Source organism: Tachypleus tridentatus, chromosome 8, assembly GCF_004210375.1.
Source record: "Tachypleus tridentatus isolate NWPU-2018 chromosome 8, ASM421037v1, whole genome shotgun sequence".
Taxonomy (NCBI): domain Eukaryota; kingdom Metazoa; phylum Arthropoda; class Merostomata; order Xiphosura; family Limulidae; genus Tachypleus; species Tachypleus tridentatus.
Window position 1 is genome coordinate 19,482,664 of NC_134832.1, and position 21,942 is coordinate 19,504,605.

General features: G+C 31.9%; 1 protein-coding gene across 1 annotated transcript in view; it reads left to right on the plus strand.

Annotated features, from left to right (window-relative positions):
* Positions 1–3,533: 3,533 nt before the first annotated feature.
* The window catches only part of LOC143258630 (transmembrane protein 135-like), a 76,832-nt gene continuing 58,423 nt past the window's right edge, over positions 3,534–21,942 (plus strand). Inside the window, 2 exon segments of the mRNA XM_076517870.1 lie at positions 3,534–3,832; positions 16,490–16,617. Coding sequence (XP_076373985.1) covers positions 3,668–3,832; positions 16,490–16,617 — 293 coding nt within the window. The 5' untranslated portion in view covers positions 3,534–3,667.

Below are 21,942 nucleotides of genomic sequence, written 5' to 3' on the forward strand. Positions count from 1 at the left end.
TTTGGTATGAATTTCGCGCAAAGCTACACGAGGGCTATCTGCGCTAGCCGCCCCTAATTTAGCAGTGTAAGACAAAATGGAAGACAGCTAGTCATCACCACTCATCGCCAACTCTTGGGCTACTTTTTTGCCAACGAACAGTGGGATTGACCATCACAGTATCACGCCCCCACGGCTGAAAGGGTGAGCATGTTTGATATGACGGAGATTCGAACCCTCAATCCTTATATTAAGAGTTGAGTGCTTTGACCACATGCCTATGTTGGGTCAAGCAGATAGGTTTCGATTGGTTTGTTTGGAATTGCACACAAAGCTATACGAGGACTATCTGCTCCATTCATCTCTAACTTACCAGTGATAGACTAGAAGAAAGGTAACTCGTCAACACCTTTCACTGCCACGTCTAGGACAATAGTTCCCGAAATTTTATAAACTGAACTGGGGAAAGTTATCACAAAAACAAATGTTGGCCACCAGAGCCTTCATTTCTACCCAAATAATGTATAATATTTCTTTCCATAATTGGTTTAGAATATAGTTGATATATATTAGAAATATATATAAATGCACATTTTTGTGCAAATATCCAGAATTTAGTTATGAAAAACTTTGTAAAACAAATGTGTAAGATACCCGATTTTTTTTTTTTTTTTTTTTTGTCGAAGGTATAGGTTACATACGGCAAAAAACTATCTCATGGAAATTTGTACTAGTTTAGATATGTGTCCATGCACACTCTTTAGGATGTGATATGCTAATCTCAAGAGATGAAAAAAAATTGTAAAATATCATCTCTGGATTGTCTTTGTTTAATATTTTATTTGATTGATCATTCACTATTTAATACACGTCAGACTATAATGCTTGACTACCTTTCTGTTCAACTTGAAAGTGCAGTACAATATTATTTTGCTCTTCTTCTTCTTGTCCTGTGCAAACCTCTTAGAAAATCCGTTTTTACTCTGATAACCATCAGAAACGTTATTAACTGGATAGTAGATAAAATATACTAAACGTTTTGGAATAAAATCTTACTTTATTTTTAATTTGTGTTTCCTTGCTCTTCCTCTTATTTTAGTGTTTCATCTATTTTATCCTTAACCTGAATGTTGCAGACAAATTAGCCTGTCTGTCGGAAAACAGTATGTCCTAATATCACTAAACAGTTAAAACATAGCATTGTGGTGTCAAACTAAAGGATCGTTTATTTTGAAAATGCTTCTTTTTCCATTTGTTATTTTGGTACTAGAATATTTGTAAAATTATGAAGAACACTTTCTAAGACTTTGAAAACTTAATGCGGTCAGGAGAAAATTGCAATTGAAGAGAGGACACAATCTGAGATAACAACAAATATTAGGAGAAGCCCTTTCTTAAAACCATGCCTTTTCCACGCTATCTCTACATTTTTGCTTTGTCAAAAAGGTAGACAGGCGGCAAGAAAAACCCAGTCTTCTGTTATGCTACCTCTAATTGTCACTTCTTATAGTAGGGAGCTTATGGTAGTAGAGTAGAACTGTATTGATACAGAACATTCTTAATCTCTCAAGACTTATTGAACTGATCTTTATGAGGCACCAAGGAATTCATGAAGAAGCATAAGCATCACAAGTTGATGGTTTGAATCACCTATGGCCAAGGAGATTAATGAAATGCACGTGTTATGTTAGGCAAAGTTCAATACAACGCCAATAGGTGGGGCCTCCATTGTGTATCATCATAATTCAGTGTATTTTAGAGTTAGTCAGGAGTCTTATGAGTTAAGGATCACAGTGACTTAGAAAGACAATGTATTATGTGAACTCTTAACGCAAGTAAAGACGATATACAATGAAGTTTCAAATTGGAGTTTTTTAGGCGTGTGATTTTTTACTTAAAAGAAAAAAAGACTCACAGTAAGTTTAAAACCCACACCATGTTAGCTAAAAAAACTCATAATGGACCTTTTGTTTTCACTCATGTTGGTTGAAAAATATGCTGCTGTTGAGACAAATAAGATATTTAGGAATTACGTGATGCATGTCTTTGTGAAGCAAAATCACGATTACTTCTTTTATAACGATGAAATAAATGTCGAATTTGAATAGTTTTGGTTCAGAAACGTGTTTCATACACACAATAGGGTAACTAACAAACCTGTGGGTGTTTTTTTATGTTAGTCTGAACAAGAAAGCAAGAATTGTGTATTAACTATATAAATTTGTAGGGTTATTTACAAAATTAACCATTACATCCAAATCCAATTTACGGTAGTACAATATTATAATGTTAATTTCACCACATAAAACAATAATACATAATAAAAAGTTATCAATATAAGTGACAAACATAACGTTACGTATACATAACTAATCACACAAATTTCACGACACGGACAATACAAAGGCGACAAAAAAAGGAATTTAACATGGTTATATTTGAATGATATATATATAAAAGACTAGCATGCCAATTGCATCGTTTCTCAACCTTTTTGATACTTGGGATCGGCTCGTTACCTCCTTAACTATCGCTAACCTTTAAAATGCAATGACAGCGAAAAACTACCTCAATTTACATATGAATATTCTGACATTTTTATGAAACATTTCAAAAACCGTTTGTTTATCACACATGCACATCTTTAGCTAAGCTATAAAACAGAAAATGAGGCAAAAATGGTGTGCAGTTTTTAATATAAAACATAGTTTGATTTCCATCATCTAGTATTTAAATTGCTTTTACTAATAACTGTGCTACTATATTGTCAATTGTATCACAACTTTTGCTCCACTCTGTATATGAATAAGCAAACTTCAAAACATTGAAGCTATTACTTTCTATATACAAAAAGTAATTTGTTCAATAACGAATTGTTAAATTACCTTTAATGAAATCCAAATAAATAAACAAAAGTGCGTAGCTGGATCTTTTTTATGCAACCCATTGTGTATTTTTGCGATTAAAAACAAACAAACAAAATCATCAAATAATAAGGAAAATTTCCCTTTAACTGTTAGATGCTCAAAATATTAAAACAAACTAACGTAATTGGTGTAATAAAAATCTATATAGGGTGTGTAAACATTGTAGGCGGGGAGACTAGTGCTAATTCAGGAGCTCCAGCAGGGTCCAGAGGGCGAAGTTATGAAGCTATCATTTAGGAAAGAAATACTTGCCTATTATTTCATCTTTTATTAATTAGGTATAAGAAAACTTAAATATTTATTAATGTTGATATGGTTAACCATTGATTTTTAATGGTTAAAAAGCATTATGAAGAATAATAAAAAAGGAATTTTACATTCTCTATGTTTGTGTGTTTAATGATAGCAAAGTCACATTGGGCTATGTGCTGAGTTCACCGAGGGGAATTGAACCCTTGATTTTAACGTTGTAAATCCGTAGACTAACCTCACTGTTTTAAAAGTTTAATAAACTATTCAACCATCTGTGTTGTATTTTCATTAGTACACTTTTGTGATACAAACTATTTTTACCTTATTCCTAACGTTATTCCAGCTATTCAACAATTTTTAGCGGTTAAATAATTCGTGCACCAGAGGACGTGACTGGTAATTGACATGTTAAGGTTGAGAAGTCACCTGTTGTCGGGGGAATAAGGTGTTTAGGAAGCTAACATCGTTTACTGTCTTCATGTTTATCATATGAGAATCTATACATTGCAATGTCATCTATTTTGAATAAAATCAGTTATTTGAGGGAGTTGTCATTGCCTTTCAATTGCTATGAAACAGGTCATACTTGGACTCCTTCTTGTACAGATGCTGCTCTTACTGTTGGCGCTACAACATTTAGAGAAGCTTTAAAGATATATGGTTCTTTGTATGTGGTAAGTGCTTTGCATGGACTTTATACAGTTAATAGTAATATTATGCTTTCGATATAAAAAAAAACACTTGAATACTGTGTAACTTTTCAATTTGATTGATAGTTGTAAACTTAATAAGATATAAACTAAATATAGTTATAAAAGTGTTAGATCGTAGGTGTTTTGGTTAAAACTTTTGCTTTACTGCACTTTACCATATTTTTCTTCTCAAAATATATTTTGTAATAACAAAAGTTTTCAGCAGTTAACAACAGCAAATCTCTCAGTAAGTAGATATCACTTGTATTTATAGTTTATTGTTTTGTATTGGTGAAACAGGAAGAAAAAATGCTTCAATAATTATTGATTTAGTGATTGCCAATTACTTTTTGATGGTATTATATCATATAATGTTCATGCACACAGACTTATACAATGGGCTATCTATGCCCTGTTCACCACATGTATTGAGACCTGGAGTTTAATGTTATAAATCCCCAGACTTAACACTAAGTCAGTGGGAAACTGTTCGTAATAATATTAATCTAATAGTGAAGTGAATTACATGTTTTATATAATATGCTAGGGAAAAATGTTAAACACTGATAATCATGAGTTAAGCAGCCAATAGTTAGAATGTGGTTTTGGTCTGTGTTCAAAATGTTTGAGTCTTGTGCAGTATGTGTGACAGTTGAGAGATACATGCTTGAATAATACCTTAGATAAAAAGGTTGACATTGGGGATTGGTTAAGATTGTTGAACTTTTTTTCTTTTGAAAAAAAGAAAAGTAAGAGGGGATCTTAAGTGTTTAAGATAGTTTATGAAATTAGTAGTGTTAATGCATCATCTTTTTTCATACTCGTTTGTGATAATGGTAAGAGGGGGTGTGAATAAATACTTCAACAGAGTAGGAATTATCTTCACCTGAAACAACTTTAATTTTCTTGCAGGATGGTTAGCTTTTGGAACAGATTACCTTCAGATGTGGTAGATGCAATTTCTTGAAGTGAGTTTGTGGGAAAATTGTATAAGTAATTCAATGATAAGAACTGACTTTGAGGATTTTAGTGCTTATTTTAGTGAATAGGATAACTTGGATAGACCAAAGGGTTCCTTGTGTTTTAATGTTATGTTAATTTTATTGGAATTGTTAGTCTTGTCAGTTCTTTGTTTCACGTATTTTTTTAGTTCTACTCATCTAGTGTCCCTGATGTACTAGACATTTCCATAGGGACTTTTGGGATTAGTCTTTTACATACATATCAGTTTATTTTTCTTTTTAACACTTAATAAGTTGTTTGCTTTATCATCTTTCTCTCAAGATATATTTTTATTTTTGTTTGGACCAGGTAGATGTTCAGGCTTTATGTACTGGATGCATCACATACTTTATCTAAGAACTATCTATGCTTGTTTCCAGATTGGCACAAAGGAGGATAACCGATTTTTTTATATGTTCTATTACTTATCCTGATAGACCCATAATCTTGTTCAGATGATTGCTTTTTATGTAGTTTGGACATGTTTGTGGTTATCTTATACACACTAGACTATTTAGGTTCAGAAGAGGTTGCTTATATTTTATGAAATATAATTCTATTTGGAGCTTACTGCAATATAAATGAATTGGCTGTTACAGTTGTTCCAGCTTGTTTAATGTACCCAATCACCTTAAGTGTGTGATTAAGCTTTTATCATGCCAAATTTGACTTTTGGCAGTGTTTTTTTTGTTGTTGTAAAGTACTCACTGGAGAACATTTTGTAGGTAAATAATGTAAAATAATTTATGTACATTTTTAAACTTTTACTTGCATCACATTGCTGTTTCTTAATATTCTGGATTCCTTGCTTTTGTAGTGATGTCTCAAGTCATGTGAAATTCTTAACATGTAAGTTCAGTTACATTAAAAACAAACACACCCTCACAGATTCTCTCTTGTTACATAAGACTTAGTGCATAGATGATTTCATCCAATCAGTATTCTTGTATGTTTCCTTTAACCTAGTCACTATTCCACACTTTGAGCTTGGGTTCTATGAAATTCATGCCCTCTGGAAAGAAATAGCTAATGCTATCATGTGGAAAAGGGGGCCTTGGTGAGTACTTTTTACCACCTCTGAATGCTTGTCTTTACATAGCATTTTGAGGCATTAGAGACATGATTCTTTGGTTGTCTCCTAGTTTTCACCAGGACAGTTTGTTATAAAAGCTTCACTTTCAACTTTGTGTATTTTTTTCCAGTGTCTCTGAAATATTGAGTTCATTTTCAGGACCATCAGCCTCTGTTTGATTTTACATGGGTGCCTTTTGATTAGTTTAACTTTGTGACTTTGCCGGCCTTTTCAGTTGCATATGATTGCTGCAGGTGTATCATTAAAAAGTACAAGTCAGTACTTTGCACTCTGACTCTGGATCCAGATCTGTCACTTCACTTATGTTTGTGTGTGTGTATATATATAGTATTAGAGAACACCAACACTGACAGACTTAAGTAAATTAAAAGAAATACAAAGGAAGGACTACATTAAAAACAGCAAATCCAAATCTCTAATTATATTCGTTTGTTATAATAAAACGCAAGCCAAAAAATAAAAATAATTTTGCACAAATTGAATCTGAAAGGATCCCAGTGTCCAAGCTATAATGTGGGATATAAAATTCAATTTTGGTTTTGGAGGTGACTGAGAAGTGGAACCCATATTGCAGTGGAGATACACCATCTATCAGTCTTAACATCAATTCACCAGTCTCACATAAAGAAATAAAGTAAAGGAATAGCAATAAAAATATAAATTAGAAGAGTGAGATGTGGGTGCTCAAACCCTCAACGTCCCACATCTGTAGCACCCTTCACTGCTTACAGACAGTTATGGAGAGGCAACTGCTTCCCAAAGTAAAGAAGAAAAAATTATTTGAAAAATAAAAATAAGGTACTATCATTTAGGGGTAAATAAGCTAAGTAAACTTATCTCTTGAAATTAGCATTGCAGCCCCCATTATGGTAGAGCAACACTAATTGGTAGCCAAGTAAACAAATTGTACTAGCATGAAGGGTCCCATCCAGTTATCTAAATTAACTAGTATAATTCTCCACTGTAGCTGTCATGCTCTGAATAAGCCTTTATATGTGAGATGTACATCTGCATAAAGTAGTGCCAAACTGTTATATGACCTTATTTACAACTAAAAATAGCTATTAAAATTTATAGTAAAATTTCTTTATATTTATTTAATATATTCTTATATTTGTTACAGAATAGTTTAATAATTTTAGTTTGTACTTGGGATCCTTTGAATTAATGCAGCATTTTTTAATTTATTTTTGTTTTTGCTTGTTTTTTGTTAAAACAATGTAATATATGTGTGTGAGGTATTTCCATATACTCAACCTTATATTTATTCTACTTAAAGCATGTCTAAAATGAAGAGGTAACCTACTAAGAGAATGCATGGTGTCTACATTTTTGGTCCTACCTCTTCAGAAACTGGTCTTCTCCATTCAATTCCTTCATATGAATCCAGTTCAGTGCCTTTTGTACTGTTTGAGCTGACCACACAGGTTGTTGTGATTTGTGTACATTATCTCTCTTATCTCAGAGTTTGGCACCTGTTGATCCATTTGTCTTTATTATGACATTTTTATATTTCCTTCTTGTCCATCTCTCTGTAGGATATTTGGCTTGCAGTATTTCTTAGGTAAGTCTATGCTACTTGAACTTTACATTTTTAGAATTAAATTAATTTAATGGAGATGATTACCTTTGAAATGCATTTCTACTACCCTCCACATGATCAGGAGATTTGTATTATGAATTCAAAACTGAAAAAAGATGTGGTTTTTTGGGAGAAAGTTAAGCTTATGTTGTCTTCCCTGGTGCTTACACAATAGCTCATGTGAAAAGTATGAAAGTAAAAAATGTTGGATAAGACTATGTATTCCATCTAGGACATTCATAACCAGAAGTCAAGGTTGAGAGAAAGAAACTGACTCAAAAGAAAAAGCTTCCAGTAACTTAGGGATAAATATATACTTGAAATTCATTTCAGTTGTCATAATGTCAAATTTTAATTTCTATTGCGATTCTTTATGCGTGGATACATAGCTAGCCCTAGTTTTAAAGTTTCTTTTAAATTACTCTGTAAAAACATTTAATTGTTCCTGTTTTCTTTCTCACTTGTTATTTGGTTCATGTACCTTTTTCAGTATTGTTTCTGTTGGACCACATATGACTGTTACTATTATTACATTCTGAAAGCACACTTACCCTTCTTTTTTCCAAGTTAGTAATTGTAACAATGTTATGACATTAATCTAGAATCGCAAGTGTATTTATTTTTTATTTTCATTTTGCAACTTTCATGTTTTTAGTTTTTTCTGTGTGAGTGTTTTTAATTATCCAGCTATCTAATTATGTGTTGGTAAAGTTGAATTAATTTCTGTTGTTTTAAGGATTGGTTATTATATGTATTTTAGTTTTATTTCTAAATACGTGTCATAATGTATATAAATGAAAAAATACTGCAGGCTTCTTATGAAGACAGGAAGCTATATTTGTAATACTGACTTGAAAATGTTCTCAACTTTAAAACTGATCTTGAGGACACAAAATTGGACCAAGTTTTTGAAAAGTGTTGATGAATCTTTGTGTAGAGAAATAAACACCTTGTTTTCTCAAAAAACAAAACAAAAGGTCACGTCCTAATACTTCACATATGTAAACATTTTATAGTTATAAAATAGTCTGAATTGTGTAGTATTCCAAGGTTCAAAATAGATAAAGCTCAATTATCTGACTATTGCAACAATGTTAAGATTCAGATATAGTCTGAAAGACCAAATGCAGTGATGTGTTAACATTAAAAGAAAAACAAAACAAAGTCCAGTTGGGAAACAAAAAAGAATATACTTTATTGTTAGAAACAAAAAGATGACAGCAATAATAGCCAATCATCCAGTGAAAGAAATTGCTCTTGGATGAAGTTGATTAGAATTAGATGGAATGAATAAAAATATTTAAATAACAGTAAATAAACTAAATAGTTTTTAAGCAGAACTTGACATTAAAATTAAATGTGAATTTGATGTTGATGGTTTAATTACAAAGTAATAAAACATGCACACACACACGAAAAATTTCTGAAATCTTATAAATATAAAACAACACAAATAAAACTTTAAACATTTGGTTCCATCAGAGTCAAAATAAGGCTTTCTTAAAAGTCCATATACAATAGAGATTCTCCCTCTATCTTGAACAACTAAAATGATTTATTAGAACCTGCACATATTTTTTGCTTTGTGCAACAAACATTAAGTAATATGATACTTGTGGTACAATTGGTATATAGTTATTGCATGAAATAGCAGATCGCATTCTTTACAAATTTATAGCTTAGATAATATTGCCTAGGTCCAAATAACTTATGATCTAGTTTCCATATCAAAATTTCAAAAATAGAACTTAGAAATATTTGTTCATTGTTTTAAAGATATATGCCAGAGAATGGAACATAAGGTATTTGTACAGCACATTAAGTAAAAACAGATGAAAGCATTACTGATAGCAACAGTTATCCCTGTTTTAATAAATCTTCACATGCTTAAGGGAAAACATTTACTAAAAGATATAAAAGGTAAAAATATGTGTTTGTAAGTTGCTGAAAGTATTGTAAGAAACAGATATGGAGAAGATTCTTATTTGCACTAGTGGAGTGTTATTTCTTGTATGTGATAAGATTTGAATCACTATTTTGAATGAAGTTTCATTACAAGGATCTAGTCTTCTCTTAGACACAGCTGTGCACAGATAAAACCAGTTATGCATTTAAAATAGATTTGTATATATATATGAAAACCAATGGAAAAATACTGGTTGCTGTCAAGTTGTTAGGAATTTAACACTGAGTTATGCACCTATAAACTTCACCTGATATAGCATTCTGGTTTGGGATTAGCTGGAGGAAATAATTATCTCTTTATTTTTTCATAGTTGTTCTGCTGTATAAAAGAGCACTCATAAAACAACAGTACCTATACCTCTGGTGTTGAGGAAAGTTTCATGACCTTGTAGGTAAAGGAAAACTTTACCATTATGTGTTCCTGTGTAAATAAAGTATGTAGTAACAGTGTACATGTATTTTAAAAAATCTTGGACATTTCTTTTCAACAATGATATTTTTAAGCTTGAGAAATAAAGTACTTAAATAATGGCAGAAATTTCTTAAAACAGTGAACTTTTTTATCATTGTACAAAAGAACTTCAATACATATTTTTATTTGTGCAGTGTATAATATTTTTGCTGTATAACCTTGTTTGGAAGTGCATATAACCATCTAGAAGCTCATAAGTATAGAACAATATGTATAAAAGGTTTATGTATAATTACAGTCAAAATGAGATTTTTCAAAGTCCTCTCAAAAACCATATTTTGTTCTTCCAGGTTGACTAGTTTACTGTAAATTGTGAAGGATATATATTTGTATTTTCATTTGTATAATTCAAATATATTCTAGTTGGAGTTTTTGTCTGTAAGTCATTTTCTTAAAGTGTGAAAAAAATCAAAGATTCTCCACAAGTATATCACAGCTCAAATAATTTATTAAAATCTAAGAAAAGTTGGAGTTGTGATTATTTGTTCAATGAACAGTTGAGATTTCTTAATTGATTTTTCTTTAAATGTACAGAAGTCCTAGGTTAAAACAAAAAAATCAAAAGAACTTGTTCATATGTGGTGGTATAAACGAGGAAATAGTGATTTTCGTTGAAGCATTTCTAATAACAGTTTTTTTTATTAGTAGTAAGGTGAAGGTATACACCCAACTTAGGCGATATGTTGTATAAGGTCAACTATAAGCAGTATGTTTGTTAATTCTGTTATGATGAGAAACATTTAAGTAATAGTACAATGTAAGAGCTGGAGTTTGTCCATGAAGTAGTTGAAAATGAAACTAGTTATGCTACAGTGCAGTGGTGTAATTAGAGAAAACTGGTCCCAATGCAATTTCATGTATACTACTGCATGTGATATATAAACACACACACACACACATATATATTTTAGTGAAATTAAACAATTTATATCTAAATTAAATTAAATGAATAAACAAAAATTATGAGGAAGAACTGCATTAAAAACAGCAAATCCCAACCTGTGATTAATTATATTATAACCATAAAATATTTAAGCCATAAACTAAAACACATTAACATGAATTTTTTTTAAAATATGCTGCACATATATATATATATATTAAACATTAACTAAATGAATGTTAGAAAAGCAGACATATACACATAGTTTCATAAACACATTCCATTCTCCATCTATATACCAATGCCTTTCTTTCAATCTCAAACACTGGAAACAAGTAAATAAATTAAACTAAATTAGCACTGTAAGGCCTCCCAAAATATAGCTTAAAATAATTGTTGTAGGCCTAAAGGCTGTTACATATTAAAACTCTCATTTCTAAATATTCTTCACTTATTAATGTACTTTAAGTTTTAATATAATAATACAAATAGCTACATTTTATTTCTTTAACATACAGAAAACACTAATGAGCATTACATTTATGAAACTTTGTAGAATGGATGGCAACTGCCTGTTGTGGAGACACAAGTGTAGAAGATGACATTTTGAAAGTCTTCCACCATTCGTCTTCAGGTCTTGAAAAAGAAAGATGGAAGACTTTCGAAACATCATCTTCTACACTTGTCTCCACAACAGGCAGTTGTTGTGAACTCTACAAAGTTTCATCATGAATACTCTGCCTAAACTATCAAAGAATAGCATTACATTTAATTAATATAAAAAGTAAAGCAACTTTAAATACACAACCACTTTGAGAACACAAAAGCTCCACAACTGATATTTTTGTGCCATTTTTTGACAGTTTTTCAAACTTAAGAAACAAATGTTGACCAGGTGTGTAATAAATGTTTTTATTTTTATTATTGATAATCCTATTCGGATCACTTTTGGATGCAGAACACTCTGCAACTGCTACAGTGCTATCTATTTGTTGCATCTTTCTGATTGAAAACATTTCTTGTTTTGAGAAATTTTCTATAGTATATATTTCAATTTATATTTAACTTGTAATATATTTTAAACTATAATTCTGTCAGAATAAACAATGATTTACAGTTCTATTACCAATAGATTAACAGAAAAAGAATTGTTTGGTTCACACTAAAACAAATAAACATACTTGATATGCTGATTTATTTAATTTATTGTAGAATGATGGAAATTTTAATCATTTTCTTAAGTCATTAAATACTTTTGGATAAAAAAAATGCAATTTTTTAAAGTTCATAAAAATAAATTGTATTTGAAGTCTAGAAAAAAAAATTAATTAAGAGTCAGTGTTTTTATCTCTTTTTCTGGTTTGGTGTACTTATGTTTGTTTATTGTTTAGCACAAAGTCATACAATAAGTTTTTTGCAGTGTTCACTATGAAGTTCAGCATTATAGGCCTACAAGCTTATTTCTGAACCACTGGGAATATATAATGATAATTAATATGTTTTTATATGTTGATCAGACTTACATACATGTATTTATAACTGCTATAAAAACAGTTACCAGAACTTGATGACAAAGGTATGTAATGTGTGTCACCACTTCAGTGTATGGATAACAAGAGATGATTTTATCCTTCAAAGCTGTCCTTGAATACAGCATTGAAATCATTGATTCAGCTCTTAAACTCTTGTGAGGTGCCAGCCTTCACTGTTTCTTAATTGCAAGTTATTCCATAAACTTATCACTTTGTTGTAAAAGTAAAATTGTCTTAATTAGTATCTAGTTTGTTTTTCTGATTCTTAAACTTGTATCCTCTATTTTTAAAAATAGTTTTTGCAGCATGTTGATGTGTTGTTTTCTTGCATCCTATTTTTGTAATAAATTGGTATGAAAAAGATCAAAGAGCTTTATCCCTATTGATCCCCCAGATAATCTTGTATGCTTCAGTAAAATCACCACATAGTCTTTATTCTCAAGAGAAACTACAAGGGTATAATATAACTCATCCATTTCTAGAATTATCCTCGTACTCTTTCTCTGAACCATTCCCATAAGTTGATAAGGAGAACAAAACTGTACACTTTTTTGACTGACACTGAAATAGTGATCTGTAAGAAGAGATAATTAACTTTTGACATTGAATTAATATGTGTATAAATGCATAGTTAAATTTTGTTACCAGCAGGGTTCACACAATATTTTTTAGGGAGCCAGTTGGGCTCCAAAATATATATTTTTAAGGGCAAGTTCTGTAGCTAATTGTAAAATTCATTTTTTGGAAAACAAGTTTACCTTGATGATATTACTGAACTCCCTTTACATATCACTTATTCAGTTATACCAACTTTCCCAGTTAGCCCCTAAAGAAGAAAGACCTATATTTTGAAAACATTCAGGTTATATGATTTTTATTATTTTGCTAATTGTTAAATATATTCTGTAGTGTAGTTTGTCAGAAAAATCACTGAATTAAATAGCAGATGTCACATTAATTGAAATGAAACTAAGGATATTAACATACCATATTTTCTGGTTAATAAGCCGAATCGCCGAATAAGCCGAGGCCAATTTTCAGCTCTGAAAATGAGGGTTTTTGCTTATTACCGCCCAATAAACCAAAGCCATTTTTAAGAAGTGACAAGTTTCTTCAAAATGATTTCTTTTCTCGTTTCAGCGTCAGCATGCATGTTGTGTGTGATCATTGGCGTTCTGTAGTAAAGCAGAACGTGTCGTATTGAGACAGAGATGGAATCAATATGTCATTCGTAATTGGCTCCACTCACTGTAATTAGGTAACCAATGAAATTCCAGAAACAACGTTTCACTGTAGTCTTAACGTGCTTTGCTGATGGGACAAAATTACCGCCTATGGTAATTTTCAAAAGAAAAACATTTCCTAAGAAGAAGAAATTTCCGAAAGGAGTGATCGGCCAATAAGCCGACCCCTAAAAATCAGGTCCAAAATATAGGGCCAGAAATTCGGCTTATTAGGCGGAAAATATGGTAACTCAATTTATTTTGTTGTGAACTTGTATTTCATGAAAATATCACAAGTGAAACCATTTCATTTTCTTCAAACTACTTAAATGATTTTTATTTCATATATAATCTTAATTTTTCTCTAAAGCAAGATGTAATACCAGCTTTTTGTTTACATTTATTTAAAGTAGTATCCTCTAAAAATAAAAATAAATAATGAAATAAAATCTTTGCATTGTTTTGTTCCCACATATCCATTACCATAAAAATAAAATGTCAAACGCTTGTGATGGAGGGATAGAAAAATCTATACACTTAACATTACCACTAACTTTATAGCAATCAGTTGTTTCATATATTGAAATAGCAGCAAATTAGTTGTTCAGGAATTTTAATTTGTAATAAGCAAAATTTTCAGCAACATAAGTAAAAAGATGCAAATATACTCTAAAACTGCTTAGGTGGTGATGAGTTAAATTTAATTAGTGCCTTTTTACTAATCAGAAATAATGATTAGTAATACTCTGCCTAATGGTATGGTATTGTCTACATTTTGTAAATATTGTCATGCTATTGGAAAAGGGCTTGACAGATTTCTGTTGCCCAAAGAAATTAATTCAAAGTCATGAAGAACAAGGCATAAAATTATTCAAAATCACACAAAAATTGTCCAAAGTTAAATTTTTTTTCTAAAATGAAGAGAACCAAATACTGATCATTTGAAAAAAAATGTAACAGAAAAACATAGACAATGGGTCTGTGATTATGAAAAGAAAAATAGTTGTTAGAGGTGAGTGGGAGAGAGATAATAATTTGCTACACCTTGATGAAGACTGGTGTAATATTCTGTAAGGTATGTTCAGAAGAGAAGATGAATCTGAAAACTACTAGCAATGAGGCAGAATTGAATTTGAAAATGCTATCAGCATTAACAGTCCATAATTGTTCTGTGCACATTTCACACCAAGTTGAAATTCTGTTGCTCTAGCAGTTAATACACCCTTTTTGAAAAGACCACTAATAGCTTTCAGAATACCACCCTGTGACTGGTCAATCATAGCTGGGTATCTAGCCCTATTTATTAGGCAAGTATTTCACATAACTTTAATTGAGTTGTAGCACAGAATTTATGGAAATTCCATTATTTTGACATTTTTAATTTTCTATTGAAACTTGTCTCATAAAACATGAATAAAAGATATGTATTTTATCAGAAAAGAGTAAAAATGCCAAATAAACATAATAATTTTTCATCATTGAAAAACCACTACTTTTACTGGAATTAGTGGATCTAATCTTTGGATTCTAAAGCCATTTTTTTCCCATCTTGCAATTAGTAACTGCTTATGTAATGTAAATGTTATATTTTTACACACAAAATGACTGGTAGACATTCTAATCCAAGTTATTGCAAGGCCATGCGTAGTGAGACTGGACTCCAAGTTTTATCCATGAAACTGGTACTCTGCATAAAGCACTTCTAATGCATTCTTGAGCACATCATCCACAGGGCAGTTCATTTCTTTTGACTTTTTTCCCCTTTTGTTCATAATTACTACTTAGAATGTTTTCTGTTTGTTCAGTGCAGAGCATGCTAACATTTTTGCTTGTCAATTTCACAAGCCATGGAGTTCTGAACCACCTAGCCTTTAAACAAGGCACACTGCAGCTCTAAACAACCAAACTAAAATACTTGTGTATCTGTACATCCTTTCACCTTATACTTTTGCTGCTCTAAATCAGCCATTTTTAATTCAAATGACAAAATACTAATAACTGTTTATTTTGCTCTCAGGTGAAGCTGTAGTAAAAATGTTAGGCTGATAGCTCATGTGATTTGTGCAGGCATGCACAAAGGTTTTTCTTAAATTTTATTGGGATTTATTGAATAGCTTTCTACATCTGGCTCATATTTATAATGTGATGCATAATTGTAGCTTGAAAAGATCTATCAGTATAACAAATATGAAAAAATCCATAAAGTTAAGTGTGTTTTTCTATAGTTTCCCGAACTTTTGTTGTGAAGGAAAAAAAAAAAATGGAGGAGGAAGAAACTTGATCAAAATTGGTGTTGTTTTTTCTATGGTATTTCTTAAAGGATTGCATTGAAATTTGGTACATGAAGTAAGAATCCATTTGAGTAAATTCACTGAAAATATGTGATAGTTTACATTGCTTTAGTCTGATATACAGAAGATGGAAAAACTATTACTTCTGTTTTTGGTTAACACATCCACCTATATACACACACGAACACACTTGTGTGGAATATAAAAGGATGACAGTGACTTCACATTAACAATACAGAAAAATATTTATGATTATACTATCAAAATTGGAACAATTATATATCCACCAGGTGATGCTCATATCTAATAGTTTGCTCTTAAGTGAAGATCATAGAAAGTGATCAATGTATTCAATGTGTACATGTTTATAAAAATGTTTTAACCATTTAAATAAAATGTGTTAAGTTGGTACAATAAAAGTTTTTGATATTTTTATGGATATATAAAATTCTTCTCAGAAATTGAGGAGAGTTTATTTCTTTGAACTTAGTCTTTTTATACTCAGTAATTGGTTTGTTTATTCAAAGGTAAATTCAATGTTGTTTTGTTTTCATAGCTTTCTTAAATTTTTTGTTCAAACTGTTGTTTTTCTCTAGGTCTCTCAGGTATTTAGTTGGAAGTTTGACTTGAGAACACTTAGGAAAACCATAGAAAGTACACTGATATCATCATGTTTTCTCAGTTTTAATGCATTTTCTTTCATTTCAATATTCTGTGGTATTAGGTAAGCTAAAATTGTTTATATATTTTTGTAACTTGAATGTTTTGTTTATTTACTTATTTATATTTCACATTCAAGTAGAATTGTGTAAGTAAATCTTAATTGAATATTTTTTATACTGTTTCATATCTGAGCCAAATGAGTATATTTATACAAGATGTTAAGAAAATACTGGAAAGTATTTATTTTTCAAGAATTCATTTGTAGTCAGTATGGATGTCTGTATTGCAAAACATATTAAATATTATCAAAGAAATAGATCTAAGAATCTTTATAATAAATCCTTTAAACTCGTAAATATTGAAATGTGTCTTTTTATTTGTTGGTATATAATTGAGTATTATTTCATATTGGATTTTAAATTTTCAGAAACAACACAATTGATTAATCTAATGAATATGTATTTACTGTAAAAAAAATCATTCTTTCAATAATAAAATTTCAGCAGAGTGCTAAAAATAAAACTATTTCAAAGCTTTTGTCTGTATTTAGTCATCATTCATAGGAGAGACTTGGCAAAGGCTTGAATTAATTACTGTGTCAAAGCTCAAGTGTTAATGTTGCACTTTGTTGTAGTTTTGACTAAATATGGAAATGTAATTTTTTTATGTATAATGCATATATCCTTTTATATATATATATTATATATACAGAAGACTTTATTTCATAAACAACTTCATTATTAAGATTCTTTAAAAAGATTATCCTTTTCCTCATAAGTTCACAAGAAAAATTTATTATGCAAATGTTAAATTTTGACATTGCTTGGTGAATGTATTCTCATAAATTTTAACATTAGGATTGAAGTCTGTTGCTTCTTGTGACATATAGTAGTTCATGAATAAGGTTTATCTTGAGAATATTGTAAGCAATAAACAACACATTAAAGATTTTTCTTGAAATGACTTCTTTTGATTAACAGTACAATTTCTGTTTACCTACTTCAGAAATGCAACCTACCCTTTCTACGTACAGTTGCAACAGAAAGTGTTTGTATCCCAATGTCATGAGTAGTTTTTTCTCATAACTTAAAAAGTATCACGATTAGGATAATGAAAGTATAGTATATTATAAATATTATACTAACACACATCTTCATGAATTTTTATGTAAATTGAACAAGTAAACTGTTTATAAACAAATAATCAAATATAGAAGAGGCAGAAAGTGTTCGTGTGTCTACTTTAATGGTCAGTTGTGTAGTCTTTCAGGTGAATTACTTGGCACAATCTCTCCTCATAGCCTTCCATGATCATTTGACAGTACTCGGCTTGTATTTTCTTCCATTCTTCTTCACAGAAGGCCTTCAACTCTTGCAAGTTTTTTGGTCTTCAACTCATGCCAAACGTTTTCAATTGGGTTTAAATCGGGTGACTGTGATGGCCACTCAAGAATGCTTATATGGTTTCTCTGCAACAAGGATTGCACATATTTCGATGTGTGCTTAGGTCATTGTTGTGCTGGAAGATCCAACGATGCCCAAGTCGCAAGTTCCGAGCATCATTCTTGATATAAGTGCCTAATATATCAACGTAGCCTTCTTTTTTCATGATTCCGTTGATGCGGTGAAAGCTGACTACACCAAAAGAGCTAAAAGAACCCCATAGCATGATCGAGCCACCTCCGTGTTTAACTGTAGGGACGGTGTTCTTTGGAAGATTTCATTCCCCCTTCTTACTGAAAATATAGCGAACATCATTGTGGCCGAAAAGCTCGATTTTAGTCTTGTCTGACCAAAGAATACTCTTCCAATAGGTAAAGGGTTTATCTATATGCCTTCTTGCATATCTCAATCATGCTTCTAAATGAACAGGCTTTAAATATGGAGTTCTGCGAGGACGGCATGCTTTGAATCCAGAAGAGTGTAACATGTTCGTAACTGTAGAGGTGCATACTTTAACCCCAGTTTCCCTTACCAGTTTCTGTGTGTCATTACATGTTAAACAATGGTTCTTACTAACTTCTCTGAGAACCTTCCTCTTGGTTCTCTCTGGAATTTAGGTAGAGCTTCTGGAACAAGGGAGGTTAGCAGTTGATCCTGTAAGCTTAAACTTGGCAATTATGCTTTGAACAGTAGAATTTGGCACATTAAGTTGTGTAGCAATACCGGAAAGAGACACACGAGACTTGTATTTTACAATAATTCGGTTTTATTAAATTGCTGGACAGTTGTTTCCTGTTCACCATGATGACCAAACAGATAATGACGGAAATGGCGCTAAATTGCCGGAAGTGCATTTTTTGCTGGCTAAATTCCAATAATCATGAATTTAATGTCTAGTTCTGGAATGGTATAATGTAGTTTATTTGCCAAACTAAACAAACTTTTTATGGGAATATCAGTTTTTTCACACGTTCTGAACTGTACGAACACTTTCTGTTCCTCCTATTTCTGGTTATTTGTTTATAAACAGTTTATTTGTCCTTTAATTTACATAAAAATTTATGTAGATGTGTGTTAGTATTATATTTATAATATACGTCTATTAGCCTAATCGTGATACTTTTTAAGTTATGAACAAAAAAACTACTTGGGATGCAGGGGTACGAACACTTTTTGTCGAAACTGAACTGTTATGTTGCACCACTACTGAAAATAATTTTGCGAATATGCCAAGCCTTTATCTTATTGTAGAGACTTCTTTGCAAGACCTTTCTTTTGTGTAAGATTTTTTGGACTTCAGTGCAATCTTAGTTTTAGGCTGCTCAGCAGTGGTCATTTCTGTTCATTTTGGTTTCCTGCTTAGCTTGGTCTAGAGGCACCAATATGTTTGTTTCTCATCCTTGGGAGCCTCACAGGGCCATCAACTCTCCTGCTTCTTGTCTTCTGACTACTTTCCAGTTGCCTTGCTCTTGGAAATCTTGCCAGTGTGGATTACAGATATGTTTTGCTTCTGAATCCAACCTTCATCCGACATTTCAGAAGACTTTTAACCACATGGTTGCTTTCACACAGGCTTTATCTATTTTACAATCAACATTTCTCTTTACAACTACCTCAGTTCCCTGTGTCTTCAGCCTGTATCTTCTTTTCAGTTTATTAACATTGTGGAACAAGTCCTTGATGCCATTCTGGGGTTTTAGTCCTGTTGTTTGTTGCACTGAAGAAAATTGGAGATTGGCACTTATCATAGATCTGCCATTCTGGAATTAATTTATTATAATTTATTAGTTCTATTGCTCCCAGGTTGTGGATGATGAACGCCAATATTTTGAATACATTTCTTCACATTCCGATATAATTATTTACCTAGAAAGTGCAAATTCTTGCTCCCTGCTGACTTGGAAACTCTCACCTAATTCCATGTGGTTCAGATGCATTGAAGCACACAAAGATTTCCACCAATAGGGTACAGCAAACTCTCCTATTGCAGAAACTCCTCCTGTGCAGTTGAGCCCAATCTTTATTTTGTAGAGTGGCATAACAGTAGTAAGACCTAGTGCTTGATTTCAAACATTTTTTCTTGTTTTTAGTGTATTTTGAACATATTCAAAGTGTTGTTTATAATCCAATATTGAGTTGGATTTCTTTATTTGATTGTGAATTTTACTTTCCTCTTAGCTACCAGTAGTCAGACAATATTTTTAAATTCACAACTTACTGTTAGGACTGCAATGGCTACTGATGGTACTGCTGTTCATCAGCTGCAGATGTGATCTTATCTGCAGAGGAAGTGTTAGCCATAGTTTGTTGGGAGATGGCTGTTTTCTCATGGGCTGAGAGATCTCCCAATCTTCAAGGAATTCTGTCATTATGCAAGGACTTTATATCAGGACAATGAGGTCTTGGACAGCTTCCCCATCTTTTGTTAGTAGGCATAATCTTAACCTATTGAAGCACCTGGACTTCAGTCACCAGTTTTAGACTTGATATTACAGGCATATTGTATTATGTTTATGTCATCCATGTCATTTGATCTTTCCCTTTCCTTATTGACTGCTGCATCTAGCTCTTAATTTAAAATTTTCCTTCTTCACTTGATACTGGATATCCATACTGAACATTTTGCAGTTCAATTACATGTGGAGGTTACTATGTTGTACTCCCACATATTGCAAAGGCTCATGCACTTAATATCATTGTTCAGCAAACCCTATTTGAGTTTTGTTAGAAGGGTTTTCCCTTTTTTCCTTGCACATCCTGCTTTATCCTATGTCCTAGTTTCTTTCCTCCCCAAAATATCCATTTCCCATCAGTGCTGCACAGAAGTGGTTCAAGACCTTTTCATCAAGGACAACATTAAGCTGTTAGAATTATGTTCCCAACTTTTTGTTGTCCTCAAGAAAACCAGGTATTGGCATCCTCATTTTGATCTCTTCCATTTGAATCACTTTCTTGAAGTGCTTAAATTCATTATGATTTCTACCTGTCTATTAGATTTGACTTCCAAGATTTTTCATGAAGAAATTCAGTGTGTCTGGTGGCTATCTTCACATCCATATTGCTTGGATTTCATTACGTTATCTACTTTTTATCCATGACGACCATGGATTTATCAATTTATCAATTTCAAGCTCTTTCTTTTAGCATGAAATTACCACCCTATGCTTTTGTTGGATGGTCCTATTGTTTGCCTGATTTTTATATTTTCTCAGGCTAAATGTCTATCTTTATGTGATTGTCTAGTTTTTTCTGCTTCAATTCTTTGCAAAGTTATCCACACTTACACAACTTCTTACCAAAGAAGCTTGCTCAGGTGATTTGGATTGTCTAGGAGTTTGTTATCTACCTCACCTAATATCTTGTTCTTCTAGGGTTGTTTTTTCAACTTGCATTTCAGTTGAACTTAGCCTTCTCCTCTTGAGCTGTGAATCATGGAGTTTGAAGTTCAGAGAGCATTATCAGTACCTTCTCTCCCTCTTTGAGAGGTTCCATCTCTTTTGGGGACTTGGACATTACTGGAGCCTCTTATCCTTTGGGTCATCCCCAAGTGCATTTCTTATAGTGGGTATTATAGATGAATGGCATTTTATCATGGACTCTTTGGATTTACATATCCTTTTCTGCTTTCCTTTCTTCTGACTTCCTCTGGTGGCTAGACAGGGAGGGTGTAACAGTGAGGGGGTAACTTTCCTCCTCCTCATCCAGAAAAACTTGTTTTTACAGTTGCTTTGATATGAGAATGAGGTACATGTTGTAATGCACGGAGATCTTGGGCCATTAGTCTCAGGAGGAGTTAAGTCTTGGCATTGGTCTCTTGAAACTCCTTACTGTTCATTGGGCAATGGTTCAGTTTCTATCATTTCTGAAGATGATGACAGTTAATTCATTTTGTCAACTTAATGGTTGTTTCTCAAATAACCTAGAACTCTAAAATGTCTGAGCTC